Source organism: Hoplias malabaricus, chromosome 5 (genome assembly GCF_029633855.1).
Source record: "Hoplias malabaricus isolate fHopMal1 chromosome 5, fHopMal1.hap1, whole genome shotgun sequence".
NCBI lineage: Eukaryota > Metazoa > Chordata > Actinopteri > Characiformes > Erythrinidae > Hoplias > Hoplias malabaricus.
The window spans coordinates 37,341,262-37,356,444 of NC_089804.1; the positions used below are offsets into that span (position 1 = coordinate 37,341,262).

The following is a 15,183-nucleotide window of genomic DNA, read 5'->3' on the forward strand; positions in this document are numbered from 1 at the left end:
AACACACCACACTCCTCACAGACAGTCACCCGGAGGAAACCCACGCAGACACAGGGAGAACACACCACACTCCTCACAGACAGTCACCCGGAGGAAACCCACGCAGACACAGGGAGAACACACCACACTCCTCACAGACAGTCACCCGGAGGAAACCCACGCAGACACAGGGAGAACACACCACACTCCTCACAGACAGTCACCCGGAGGAAACCCACGCAGACACAGGGAGAACACACCACACTCCTCACAGACAGTCACCCGGAGGAAACCCACACAGACACAGGGAGAACACACACACACTCCTCACAGACAGTCACCCGGAGTGGGACTCAAACCCACAACCTCCAGGTCCCTGGAGCTGTGTGACAGAGACACTATCTGCTCAGAAACACACACCATGCCACCCCTAAAAATGAGTTGTCATTTTATATTTCTATTAACGCTTTAATTCTTTTGGAAGGCTCAGTATGAGTCTGTACACCAGCCCTAGACATTCCTTTAATGTTGACCTGTTCTCTGGGGAAGCCACATGTCTGTGGTCATTGGCTCCAAAGCCAAATTGTGAGCTAGAGCGATATAAAACCATGCTGCATTGGACTGTGGAGCAGTAGAACTGTGTTCATAGGAGAAAACACTGGTTTATCAGCAGTATTTTTATCTCTTTATACTTTTGGGTGATGATTACATTGATTGTAGTTATTGGCCAAATGATCTATGCCGAAAGTATTATCTCAGACGTGTGTGTGTGTGCGCACACAGCTGTAATGAAGACGCCTCAAGACACCTTCTGGTGGGCGGATCAGTCCAGTGTGTTTTAATTATTCTCTGTACTCACTTTAACCTTAATTACAACTGTGTGTCAGTCACACACACACACACACACACACACAGAGAGAAAAAGCCAGCACAATTCTCTCAATCCCTCCATCAGTGTTACATTTATACTTACACACACACACAAACAAAGAACACACACACAACCTGTTTAGCTCTCAAGGGTGGGTGGCTCAGTTTGTGGTCTTGGTAAAGCCCATGAAACGTCCTGCTTCCTTGTGAGGATACATGTTTGTTAGGGTATATATATGTGTGTGTGAGTGTGTTTGTGTGTGTATATAGTCTCTCAGTGGGAGCGCTGGCTAATTGACTGGTGCAGTCATGAAGCTTGGATCTCAATCAAAAGAAGGAAGATTCAGCATCGGCTCCCAGCTTGGGTTCTTTATAAGACCTGAGTTGTAACAAGCTCAGCTGTTTTTTTTTTGTGCGTTTGTGTGTGTGTGTGCGTGTGTGTGTGTGCATGTGTGTGTGTTTTAAAGCTGACAATTTTGAGTTTTGAACAATTAAACAGGTATTTTGTGACATTTTTCTCTTTGTCTTCTCCTGATGGGTGTTCTGTATTTCTAGTCCGTGATTAGCCCTGTTGTGTGTGTGTGTGTGTGCGCGCGCTACTGTGTGTGTGTCTCAGCAAATCACAGTACATTACAGTAAGACAACGATTTAACTCTTAAATCTAATAGTTTTAAGGTTTTTGAGAATCTACATTATATTCATCATTATTTTGTCCCGTGCATTTGAATCAAATCCCTAATATTTGTGTTATTTGTATTGTTTTTGTGCCTGACGTGTGTGTAATTAGCTCATATGTCTTACCTGCGTTAGCTGACTGCAGCTTGGGACTGCTATATTGACTGCGTATGGAGCTATAACGATGTTATTTTAGCAGCAGTGGTTAAACGAAAGGTAAAAATGATTTGTAATGGTTTAGTTCTTGAGTAACTAGATACTAGAGTGTCCCTCTTTATCCCGAGATTTATTTTTTAGTCTAAATTTGTTTGAAATGGTGATGGACTCGAAATGTTGTTGCAAACAAGCCACAGTGAATAGAGGAGCAGGCGCCTGTTGTGCCTGAAGGAGTCAGCTGAGTACCGCGTGTGTGTGTGTGTGTGTGTGTGTGTGTGTGTGCCCATTCACAGTCATGTTGTAGGGACCAATACCTGTCTTCCTTCTGGGAACCAGGATATATTTTCTGACACTGTGAGCTTTACTTAAAGACCCCACGGTGGCTTAGTTTGTCTCCAGTCAAGAAAGTGACATTAGGACAATAGCCATTCAATACTCATCCTACATCAAGCCCCTTAGGACACCGTTACTGACCAGAGAGAGAGAGAGAGAGACACAGACAGAGAAAGAGAGAGACAGACAGACAGAGAAAGAGAGAGAGAGAGAGACACACACACACAGAGAGACAGACAGAGAAAGAGAGAGACAGACAGACAGAGAAAGAGAGAGAGAGAGAGACAGACAGAGAGAGAGAGAGAGACACACACACAGAGAGACAGACAGACAGAAAGAGAGAGAGAGACAGAGAAATCCTTAGGTTTTGAGTTGCAACAGCTCTCTGCAGTCTGGCGTTTTACAAGAATCCACCAAGTAGAACTTTTACTTACTCAGGACCACCACACAGCATCAATCTCCGAATAACAGCCCAGATTATAGCTCCACTTTTTTCTATATGAGCTGGACAAAGAAAGGCATAAGATAAACGACAGCGACAAGCAGCGCGCACAAAAAGGAATTGATTTAACGTTCTGAAAGGAAGGGTGCGAGCCTCTTTCCTGCACTCCTTCGCATTAAGGTTCTGCTGACCGCGCGCAAAGCAATAATGAACGCCGTTGTTTCTGGGAAAAGCAATGAACTAATAAATGTGCCCGAGCTGCGGATCAAACCCATCGAAGCTGAGGGCCTGGGCTTCTGCTGCTGCTGCTATTGTTGTTGTTAGAGGAGGCTATGTTACAGTGCTGCTTAATAATTATGGAGTGAAATGCCTGGATAATGATGACGGGGTGCTCCACCTTCCTATCCACCTCGTTTTGTCTGGGGGGTGGAGCCGTGTTGCACCTTGTTTCCATGACGATGGCCTCCTGCATTTTTGCCGAGGGGCTTTTCTCTGATGATGAAAGGGACAGAGGATCTCTCTATCTACCCACCCCAAACACACACACACACACACACACACACACACACACACACACACACACCACCTTTTCATGTATCAGACTTCTGTGCAAATGACCATTAAGGACAAGATATGCATTTTTCAGTGTGGTTCTCTTTGTTGTTGTGCACTCTTTGCTTCTGTGCTCCCTACTGTCCTTTAAGGCCTTCCGTCCTCCAAGTCATAAGATCAACACCTCACACAGACCTCAGCTGCCCTCCAGCTTTCTTTCTCATGAGCAACTTAGATGGGTAAGAAAGAGTCAGAGGATGTAGAATACACACCATTTCAAATTCATGCATTCTCTCACACAGACACTCACAGACAGAAACAAACACACAGTCATCTATCTGTCTGAACCTGACAGTCTCTGTGTGTATGTGAGTGTGTGATAGTATCAGTCTCCTGTTGCATTCTTTCAAAAGCCTGCTAGCTGCTCAGGAACACAGCTGCACCCAGGAGAGGTTTATAAATGGCCCCGTCACCCAGCCAGCAGAGAAAGAGAATGTGTGTGTGTGTGTGTGTGTGTGTGTGTGTGTGTGTGTGTGTACACGCACACGTGTGTGATGCCCAGGTATTTTTGGCATATTCCAGAAGAGATGGTTTGGTGACATTGTGGATTGACAGCTTTGAACTCTCTCCGTGGCCTGATGGTGAGGGGCGTGTAACCCTATGGTTGCCGGTTTGATCCCCGGAGATGGCAGGTCATGACTGAAGCGCCCTTGAGCAAGGCACCTAACCCCAAACAGCTCCCCAGGCACCGTGGCTAGGGCCTCCCTCTGCTCCGAGCATGTGTTTTCACTGCCCCCTAGTATTCACTAGTGTGTGTAAATGTGTTTCACTACACGGATTGGGTTAAATGCGGAGAGCACATTCCTCTGTGTGTAAGCACAGTGGCCGATAAAGTGATTCTAATTCTAATGCATGTGTTTATCTGAATGTGTATGTGTGTGTTCCCTTTCCTGGGTGCACATCAGGCCACCCTTTTAATGTTCCCTCATGCTCTGTCAATTCCAATTGTGCCACACGTCTTTGGAATGCTTGTGTCTGTCCCCTGCTGCCGCCCTGTTATTCTTAACCCCAGAGACCTGCAGTTGATTGTGTGTGTGTGTTTCTGTGCTTGTGTGCGCCAGAAAGAGACAGACAGAAGATAATGCATGTGAATAAACACTCGTCTGGTGTGCGCAGAATGCTTGTGCATTACTGTGATACGCAAGAATGCCATGATACATGTTCCAGTGTATACACCCACACCCACCCAATTGCGAAAACAAATGCACTTCAGAGGGGTCACACCTCTGGTGTTAAACTAATTTACAGAGATGTGGAGAAGGTGATATTGACATTAACAAGATTTTATTGCCGTTGCACAATGTACAACAAAATTGTGGCTCCACATTTAGTCCATTTGTGACAGTACACACACACCCACCCACCACATATGAATGTTGAGGGAGGAGATAGTGTTTCTTCACACACACACACCACATATGAATGTTGAGGGACGAGATAGTTTCTACACACACACACGAATATACATATTTCACAATATTCTCGACAAGTTGATTCACACATTCATAAAGCTACATGACACTTACATATCCTTTACACAAGACCCCATCACCAAATCTTAGCATTTATAAAGGCATTTTCCAACAAGCATCATGTGTTATAACACTTTCTAGAGTGAAACAGATGAAACCAGTTCTTATTACAAGCATTATAAAGAAAGCGAGCCCTGGAGTTTTATGGAACCTACAGTGGGGCGTGTCTCTATGGTATGTTTCTAATAATGGCCAAAAATATGTCAGTACAACAGAGTGGCAACTTTACTCCCACTAAGTTTAAAATACAGGGTTGTGCTCTCTCTGTTGCCATGGAGATAATGTGTCCCTCCTGTAGATGTCAGTGACCACCAGATGGGCTGGACTGCCGGAATCTGTGCTACACACACACACACACACACACACACACACACACACACACACACACTTCATCATAATCTCCTCTCGTTTAACAGTCCGATTAGTTTCTGCTGTGCCTGACGAGGCTCATGCTGTTCTGAGTCTCTCTCTCTCTCTCGCTCGCTCGCTCGCTCACACACACTTTTATGAACAGAATCCCATTGCACTCGAAGTACAAAGAGAATTTCTGACCTATTGCTCTGGCCAAGCTTTGTTTAGAGCGACCCGCTGGCCTGTAAATGCTCGCTTAAATGCAGAGCAAGCCCTTTGCGATCCTCTCAACCTCTAAGACATTGAAAAATAAGGGCTGCTCTCCTTTCTTTGTATTTGTTCAGGGAAGGAATGGACTTGTTGCTGTTCTTTAGGTGTCATTTCCTGACCTCTCCCAGTTAAACGGGCTTTATTCAGGGGATGTGTTGAGTCTGTTTGAAGTTTTTTCTCTTAAATCTCTTGACTTCAGACACAAAGGCGAGGCCGGGGCGGGTTTTGTCTTTGTGAACGTGTGTGTGGGCGCCTGCTTCGCCAGCACCGCTGTGAGGGCATCAGTGAGGTCAGGTACCGGTTTTCAACTGGTGTTCGTCTCTGGCTGGAGGGCTTTACGCCGCTCTAGCTGACACTTGGCATTGGGTATGGTGACCAATGCCTTAAAGCTCTTGCTTGGTGAGCTATCACTTTAAGAGCTGTGAGTCAGGAGCGGAGCGGGTGAAACAGATCTTCCCATGGGTTCTGTTCCTGTCTTTTTCTGAGCTCACCTTGCGTTCGTCCTCGTCGTGTGTGTGTGTGTGTTCGTCTGGCTCGGCCGGCCCCCTCGTTTGCCTCCTCCTCGCACTACACCTCTGAGCTGACATCTGTCTTACCTCAATTCCTCTCTTACACACATCAGAGATTTAGAGTGACGAGGAGATGATGGAGAGCGAGAGAGAGATGAAAGAAGAATTAAGAGGAAGGATGAGAAGAGAAGATGGAAAGATAAGGGAAGGGGGAGAGAATGGTAGAGGAAATGGGAATTGGAATGAGAGAGAAGGAGTAGGAACATGGGAGGGAGTGAGAGAGAGAGTTCAAACTGAAGCTGTGGTGTGGGGAAGGGGAGGAGAATGAGAGAGTGATAGAAATGGAGGACAAAGAGAGAGAATGAGTGAAAGAGAGGGGGTGGAGGTGGAGAAGGTTTAACATTTAATGGCCTGTAGCTCAGCTGGAGAGACGGAGGAGGAGGATGAGGATGAAGGGTGATGAGGAAGAATATTTGAAGGCTGTTAAAGTTGAAGGCTGGAAGGGGGCGTGGCTTATGATTTATGGGCAGTAGCTGAAGGAACAGTTAAGTGAAATATTCCTATAAAAGAAGGTTTCTCATTAAAGTGGTCGGCCGAAACATCTAAGCCCTGGGGCTAGACAGAAGTGGACAGAGAGAAAAACAATTAGTGGGCACCATGAAGCTTGAGGTTTGAGCATCTTATAGATAACAGCATCAAAGGCTTTATTTTCCAGTTGATTTTGAATGTGAGAAAGAAGATTCATTTTCTTTCACCTCCCTGAAATACGCATAAAATAAACAGTAAGACTTTAAAAAATGGGAAGTCCAAGGACTTTCTGCTTGATCATATTCACACGATTGACACCCGGCACCACAGATCGACAGCCATGATGCTACTGTTGCTTAGCAACAGGAATGACGCACAGCCAAAGCCAGCATTCACATCAATGCACCATGAGCCCCCCATAAGTAAAAAGGGCGTGCACATATTTCAAGCCTTCAGAAATCTCTGGGAACCTGGGAAGTCTTTAAGCTTGTAGTCAGCATGGCGCTGAGTAGCTCCAGGGCATGGCTACATAACATCCCTATCTGAATAAAAACCTTATATCTCTATATTTGGCATTTTAGGGCGTTTTCACACATGAAAGTCCAGACTAAAGACTTTCTATGTCATGCTGTCATCACTTACATGGGCTACGTCTCCACATACTTAACACTGACGGCTTGTAGAGTGCCATGCATCTGAATGAATGTTAGAATTAGAATTAGAATCACTTTATTGGACACTGTGCTTGCACACAGAGGAAATGTTCTCTGAATTTAACTCCAATCCGTGCAGTAATACACACATTTACACACTAGTGAACAATAGGGGGCAGTGGGCAGCATTAGCCTCGACGCTCGGGGAGCAGTTGGGGGTTAGGGGCCTTGCTCAAAGCACTTCAGTCACCACCAGGCCACGGCTGCCACGTTTCTACTAATATTTACTTTTACGTATCTGTGGCTCAGATCAAGTTAATCCTAATGAAAGAAGCGAACACAAACGTTGTATCTTTGCAGGTCTTTTCCTGCCTCTTTAGCAGCTGCTTATTCAATGGTTGCACTCTGTACTGGCTCAAGTACTGATGTGTCCCAAATCACATGCACTTTGTTTTCTACACTACAGAGTGCCATTCTCATAATGATACCCTAGTAGTCTGTTAAACCACACATAAACACTGAATAATATCAAATGATGTTTTCCGTTCACTGTTGTTCAGGCAGCATGGTTCAACAAAGTTCAGTTGAATTAAGGGTTTTTACATGTTTCACAGGTGAGTAAATCACCTGGTCACGTCCATCTGTCTTTTATATTGCTTCTGCGTAACTGGTCCAACAGTCCATCCAAAAATAGTTTTCACGCTGTACACGAACTCAACGTTGGTTCAGTTTGATCTGGACCGAAACCACCTGGACTGGACCGTGGTCTGAGACCCGTTTTGCCAGTTTTGCTTTGGACCAAGTCTGAAAGTCCGGACCTTACCACTGACCAATATGAGATGGTCAAATTAAAAATAACTAATAGAAAGGTCAAATTAAAATAATGGGTCCGTCCCAAACCCTAGTGAGCTGTCTACACACAGAACATAGTGTGCTCCCGAGGCGTAGGCTGTCCCAACCCTTAGATACCTCATTATAATACCTGCCTATTGAGATATCTTAATCTGGCTAGGTTTTAAGGTGGCATCGAACTATACATCAGCCCTAAAGGCAATTCCATGATGCAACGCAACCACAACTCCCATCTATTTCACTCTTCTCCCAGAGCAATAATAATTAAAACATGATAAAAATGGGAAGACTAGAATCCATCGCTCTGAAACGCTGAGGCGACGCTAGCTGCTGAGGGAAGTAAACACTGATTGCTTGCAGTGAGCGCGAACAAGACATGACACAATCCAATCCCCCTCTAACTGTGAGGACAGGCAACTGTTAGAAAGCTGCCGACTTAAACAGCCGTCTACGTAGTCAGTGCCAACTTGTGCAGCTCACCAGGTTAATCTCATTGCATTAACTGACACTGAAAGTTAAGAAGTGAGAGTGTACTTTCCTCGACTGGCTAAAGGACTAAATTGAGTGCATGATGCTAATTGTCTGAATTCAGATTATTTTACAAGGTGTGAACACAGAGTGGACGGTCCCGTGCGTCCTTAGAAGGAAGTTAGAGATAGAGGGATGAAGCTCAGCTGTCTCCCAGACCAAAGCACTCCTGGCTTGTGAATAAGTGATGGACGATAAAGGCTCCCACGGCTCTGGGGCTTTTCTCAGAGGAGGATTCACACACAATAAGTGACTAAGACCCTTAGTAGAACAAGGAAAAACATACAGCTGTGAGATTAGAGCTCGGTGGTGGTCATCTGATGAGCTAATGGTTGTGTATCTCACACTGCGTCTTCTGCGTTTTGCTTTCACGTCTGTCCCTTTCCTCGCTCACGTTGTCCAGCTACAGAGCTGGGGTTCTATTTATGTATGAACATGATTTATGCAGGGGGCTGTCAGGAGAGAGGAAGGGAGAGAGAAGGAAGAGGCTCAGAGAGAGAGAGAGAGAGAGAGTACATGGAGAATAGGGAAAGAGAGAGAGGGGTATGTTATTTGTTACTGTATATGTATCTGTTGCAATGCTTTGACAATATAAATGTAAGTATCTCCTGTCAGTCAAACAGTTTTATTAAGAAAGAGAGAGAGAGAGAGATGTGATGAAAAGAGACAGAGATATCGAAAGAGTGGTGGGGGAGTGAGAGAAAGGGATGTCCGAGAGACAGAGAGAGAGAGAGCAAGTGAGGGAAATTGAGAGCGAGCGAGGGATGCTGATGCACGGCCGCCTGATGCGTAGGGGGGAGGGTGAAAGACGATAGAGTGAGGGAAAGAGAGAGAGAGAGAGAGAGAGAGAGAGACAGGGGAGAAAAAAGGAGCGTGAGAGAGGGGAGGAGTGCGGAGCGGCTATAGAGGCAGGAGGAGCTCTGCTGGAAGATGGTTTCAGTACGAGGGGAACTGACCGTCGCTTACAATTTAATGTTCAGTATCTTGGATTCCTTCTCTATGGGTAATGGATCTGGAGAGTGCTCTCTCTCTCTCTCTCTCTCTCTCTCTCTCTCTCTCTCTCTCTCTCTCACACTTGTTCTCCCTGGCTCACTCGTTTTATCTTCCCTCTTTACCTTTTTCTCAATGCCTCTCTGTTTTTAATCTTTTTTTTCTGTCTTTCTCACTATTTCTGGCTCTGTTTCATTTTCTTTCTGTTGTTTCTGGTTTATTTTCCTGCTTTTTCCCTTTTCTCTGTTTCATTATTCTTGTCCTATCTTTTACTCTCTCTTTCTCTCACACTATTCCTGTCTGTTTATTCGTTTCTCTCTCTCTCTCTCTCTCTCTCTCTCTCTTCCTTCAGTGTGTACAGTGTTATGAATCGTTCCTGCGCTGAATGCAGAGAGAGAGAGTGAGAGAGTGAGAGAGAGCACTGCCCTTAATTCATTTATTTTGCTTTGGAGAGATAGAGAGATAGAGGGAGGAAGGGAGCGAGGGAAGGCTGTTGCTGCTGTGCAGATCTGAGATCGTCTGGGATTTCTGCCTTGTTTTGTCTGCTGCTGAGGCTGGAGTATCAACAGCAGCGGCTAATGATTTCCTCTGTTGGTTTTTTCAGGGGTGGCTCCTGCAAAGAAAAGCCCTAAACTGGTGAGTGCTGATTATTTCCTTTGATCTTTCTAACCATCCTTTTACCTCCCCTCTCTTTCTCCGTCTCACTGCTGTTTTACATCTGCTGTTACTTTTGAATTGTGCTGTCTTACACTCCTTCTTGGTCATTCTTTACCTTGCGCGCTCTCTCTCTCTCTCGCTCTCTCTCTCTCTCTCTCTCTTCACCTCTCATTATATTGCTTCCCTCTTCCAAGTGTGTGTTTTGTCTCCTTGTGTGTGTGTGTGTGTTTGGGGCTGAACCTGAGTGTAAATTAATTGAAGTGGTTTAAGTGTGTGGGTTTTGCATGGGGGCTACAGCTGTGTGAATGAATTGGTGAGTGTGTGTGTGTGCGCCTGTAAGGAGGGTTGTTTTCACTGTGTTCTCAGTGCCAGGCTCGGTGAGACATCTCTAAAGACTCAGTAGAGCTGACAGAGCTACACGGCACCCCCTAAAGGCAGACACTGGTAGAGCTGGTGCCCTGAACAGGTGTTAAACCAAAGAGATTGATTTGTTAAACATTATTTGCCACTGATTTGATTATAAAAGTCATTCCACGTGATAAAGTAGCAGTGTATTAAACATGAATTTTGCATGGAAATGTTTGACGTATCCAAACCGTCCAACGTTATGTTTGAATATTGTGTGTTTAAGTTCTACTTAAGAAGATATTTAAAGGGAAAGCTGGTCACGTTTTTATTAATGAGGCTCCAGGCTCTTGCTGCAATTTGGTCATTATTTTTTAATATTTTAATATTATTTTTATCATGTATTCCCTTGTATTCCCTTAATACGGTGTGTATAGTGTTTATCTCGTGTTTGATCCTGGGATGTGAGCTGATGTGTTTTAACAACTCTCTGGACAGGGTTAGTGCCACGTAAGTGAGTGTATAGTCAGTGACAATCAAGAGAATCTAAGTTTCTGTTTTAGTCCAAGAGTTGCATCAATCCCTCAGCGCCTGAGAGTCTGAGCGATGTGAGGAGAGCAGTGCCTCTGACTCGATGTTTAACGTCTGGATAATTTATTTATGACCAAAGCTGACAGATTGGACAGTGCACTGTATATTGTAGGATGTTCAACGTGTGCTTAGAGGTCATATTTGACTTTAGACTTTACAGACATTTCTGCACATGTATTAATTCGATTAAGTTTCTATGCAAATACAGTACTGTGCAAAAGTCAAGAACCACCCCTGGGTTTATACACTTCCCAGTTGAAGAAGACACTTAGTGGGAATAAAAGGAAAATGGGCTAGGAAATATAGGGTAGGTCTGTCTAAAAGTCTGCACATTTAGAAAGTATCATACATACAGTGCATCCCTTTAATACCAGCTTTCGTGTTTGAGAAGCAGGAGAGGATCTTGTAAACCCAGAGCTGTGGGTCTGAAAGGATGTGTGGCACTGACGTGAACACTAGAATAAATAAACAGATTGTAGAAAATGCAACCAGCTTCAAAGACTGAACTTTGGAGGTGTTTACAAGAAGAATGAGAGCAAATCTCTAATGGTCTGGAGTTTGAAAGTGCTGTTTTATATATGGGCGGCACGGTATCGCAGCAGGTTAGTGTCGCAGTCACACAGCTCCAGGCACCTGGAGGTTGTGGGTTCGATTCCCGCTCCGGGTGACTGTCTTTGAGGACTGTGGTGTGTTCTCCCCGTGTCCGCGTGGGTTTCCTCCGGGTGACTGTCTGTGAGGAGTTGGTGTGTTCTCCCCGTGTCCGCGTGGGTTTCCTCCCGATGCTCCGGTTTCCTCCCACAGTCCAAGAACACAAGTTGGTAGGTGGATTGGCGACACAAAAGTAGGTGTGAGTGTGTCTTGCCCTGTGAAGGACTGGCGCCCCCTCCAGGGTGTATTCCCGCCTTGCGCCCAATTATTCCAGGTAGGCTCTGGACCCACCGCGACACTGAATTGGATAAGCGGTTACAGATAATGAGTTTTATATATCAGCTTTAAGGCTTCTGTGTATGCTTTATGTATATGGGTTGTCTGATATTATGAAATGAATAACACATGCTTAATGGCTGCTTTAAGTGGAAATGGATTGGGTCAGTACTGTGTTTATACAGTTATGTGTTTGTGAAATATATATTTTTAGATACATTATGAAACTCTGATTATAGTGGACTGGTGGCATGATGTCTATAGATTTATTGAGTTATTGTGACAGAATCTTAGTGCAAACCTGCATTTGGTTGTATACATGTTCACTAACCTCCTGAACTCAGTTCCCTATAATAGTGCAGTATATAGTGAGTAATGCAGGGAATAGTGAGTAGGGGCTATTTCGAGTATGACTATGAGCTAGGGTTTTGATTAGAGGCAGTGTTATAAGATATGACATGAAGATCAGATGAGAGTAAAGGCAGCTACACACTGCTCGGTTCTGGTCAGAATATTGGTTTTCCCTCCTTCTCCTTAATCCATAGGTTAAGACATCATGCAGTGGCTCTGAAGAAAAGCAAAGGGCTCTAATCTATCGCTCTGCCCTCCTGGCGTTCACTTAGTGTGTTATCAGTGTCTCATTCAAATCATTCTCGGTGGAATTCTGCCTGTTGGAGGCTGTTCCTTCTCTGGAACAACGTGAGCCGTCTCTGGGATTAAGGGCATTGCATCTACTGATGAATTCTTCTCTCAGTTGATCAAGAGGAAATGAATACTGAGCGTGTTACCAATTTTCACAGTGGCCCACCCCTTTCTCATTCACTGTAGCTGCTTGATCAGTGTCTGTCAGGTCCCCAAGGACTCAAAGTTTTGGGCAGGCGAAGGAAAATCCACTTTGTTTGCGCTTTACGAGCATGAATTCATATCTTCGCACGCTTGTGATTAAAAATTAAGCTCCTGGAAGTGGATTTTTTATTCCTCTGGAACAAAGATGGCAAACAATTAGCAGGCGATGGTTGGGGCATGATCAAATGTGGCTCTGAGTTGAGAAGATGAAGAAAAAGTGGATGGGTTCAAGTGTGGTCGAATCCGATTTGTTGTACAGTACTTTGTGTCAATCCTAAGCATTTCTGAGTACTCTCTCACCTCCTTCTGTTTCTCTTTGCCTCTTTCTCCTTCTCCCACTCTCTCACATCCACACACAAAAACACCCACACGCTACTTACAACCATCCACTCAATTTACCCACACACACCCATCCACTCACTCATCCTCTCATCCCCATCATCATCCACCCACATCCCCATGAGCAGCAGCAGTTGGAGCGAAAGGACAGCCAGGGCAGCTCTCAGCACAGCGTCTCCAGTCACCGCAGTGTCCCCTCTGACTCCTCGCCCCTCCACGCCTCACAGGCTCCGTCCACCGAGACGGCGGCCCCACCCGCCCCAGCCCTGCCGCTGCCCGGCCTGCCCCAGCAGGACGTCTCGGCAGACGGCACCCTCTCCAAGAAACCCGACCCCTTCAAGATCTGGGCCCAGTCCAGGAGCATGTATGAAAGTAGGCGTAAGTAATATGGGATTTTGGTGGCGGGTGCTTGGGGAGCTGGATCTCTGGGGGGCTGCTGGGTCTACTGAGAAGGGCAGGTAAAAGGTAATGGAAAGGAGATAAATTATGTGGTGAGCCGGACTATGGAGTAAGGTGGAGTAAGGTACTTTTACTAACACAATGTCTGGGTTACTGTATCTGTAAATTAAGTCAGCGGTGAAGATCAATCAAGATTTCTGCTTTTTTGACCCTCAATCAAAGTTCTGGCTTATGTCATGTGTGGCTCTAGATAGGTGTAGAACAAACTACACCTATATTAAATAAAAAAAAATGAGGGTGGTATGAAAATTGTTATAAACTCAGCATAAAACTCTTTAGCATCTGTGTTTTGTTTTGTTTAGTTTTTTTAATGTGCATTTTCATAATTAGCAAAAACTCCAGTCGCTGGAATACCCACTAGGTTCCGTGGTTAGAAGCTAGACATGCCCTCCTGAAAAATGTCCTTCCGCTTGCCTGAAATTCCTACTTGCACTTTGACACAAACTCTGGCATACCCAGTGCAGAATCTTTCTATGAAACCCATTAGCCCTCTGCGAGAATCTTCTGTGTGTTTTTGCTGTCAGGGACCATTATACTGTAGTGCTCCAACGTCCACTCTTTGTCGAGGTCTAATTAGTCTGGTTCACTAGCAAGCTCTATACTTGGGACCCCTTTAACAAAAGCGCAAGAATCAACTCGTGCCGCCTAGCCCTTCTGACCAATTACATACCGTCCTGCTATCAGTGATCTTACACGCATCGATGCCCCTTAAAAACGTCTCTGACAAACGTGTGTGTAATTGGTGGCGTCGGAACACGGCGAAATCCCATATTTCTTTCATGTCCGTGTGATGTGGACGTGGATAGGCGAGTGGGCTAATTAGCTGGAATATCCTTCAGCTGCTGTCGGGAGGTTGCGGGAGTTGAAGGCTCGCCTCTCAGGTCTGGATATTTCAGTGGCTAATCATTCCTCCAGTGCCCCCCTGCTTTCATGCTGCTCTTTCATTATTGAACGGCTTAAAGCAAAGAAGGGGCTGGGACTGGCAGCACCGCCCACGGATCCTAGCAGGGCCTGGGGAACAGACGAAGAGCCAGTAGAGGCGGAAGAGGGAAAGGGTTGCTCTAGAAAAGTCTTGTCAGCTGTGTTTTCTTTATGGCTGGGGTGGATTCATTTTCATTTTTCAGCCCGGGACTAGATGAAACATGAAGTCTGCACCCGAGAAAGAGTCAATATAGGCCGTGGCAAAGTCAGTTGTGGTACAGAGCCCCTGAATGAAATTAGCAGCAGATCAATGAGATTCTGATCGATCTGCCATTTTTGAAGCCATCCAGAAGTCTGTTATGCCCAGCTTGAGCACCCAAGTGGGTATTTCAGAGTTTATCTTAAGCACACAAAAGTATCATTAAGTGACTGCAGCTTAAGTGAATGTAGGCTGAAAGCTGGGGCGAGCCATAATGCTCAATTTGGAGACTCATTCCGGCAGCTTAATGGAGATGGAATGATCCGGGAGATCTCTCTAGCCATGGCCATTTTGTATGCCTCAAGTGGCTCTGGGGCCACTGCCTCTGATTGGCTGTGTAATGGACACTTGTGTCCAGACTTCTAAGGTGGACCCAGATTGTCTGGATTATGCTAGCCTTGATTACCTGGAAAGAGGACATCACTGCAAGGGCAAGGAGAAGCCATTTTAAGTTCTGTCATTTAATCAAGTGCATCAAATTTCAAGGTCTTGGCAAGTTGGGAATTACTGTCTTATTCCAAACTGCCAAGCTTGGGTAAAAGACATCTATGTCCACACTGCC

General features: G+C 45.3%; 1 protein-coding gene across 5 annotated transcripts in view; it reads left to right on the forward strand.

The window, feature by feature from the left end:
- Positions 1-15,183, forward strand: part of magi1b (membrane associated guanylate kinase, WW and PDZ domain containing 1b) — a 133,086-nt gene that overhangs the window by 91,515 nt on the left and 26,388 nt on the right. For 4 of the 5 annotated variants that reach the window (XM_066670108.1, XM_066670111.1, XM_066670110.1 and 1 more), the window contains 2 exons: positions 9,885-9,916; positions 13,111-13,360. In XM_066670108.1, the coding sequence (XP_066526205.1) occupies positions 9,885-9,916; positions 13,111-13,360 (282 nt within the window). The remainder of the gene's footprint in view (positions 1-9,884; positions 9,917-13,110; positions 13,361-15,183) is intronic. The other variant, XM_066670109.1, reaches the window with a different exon arrangement.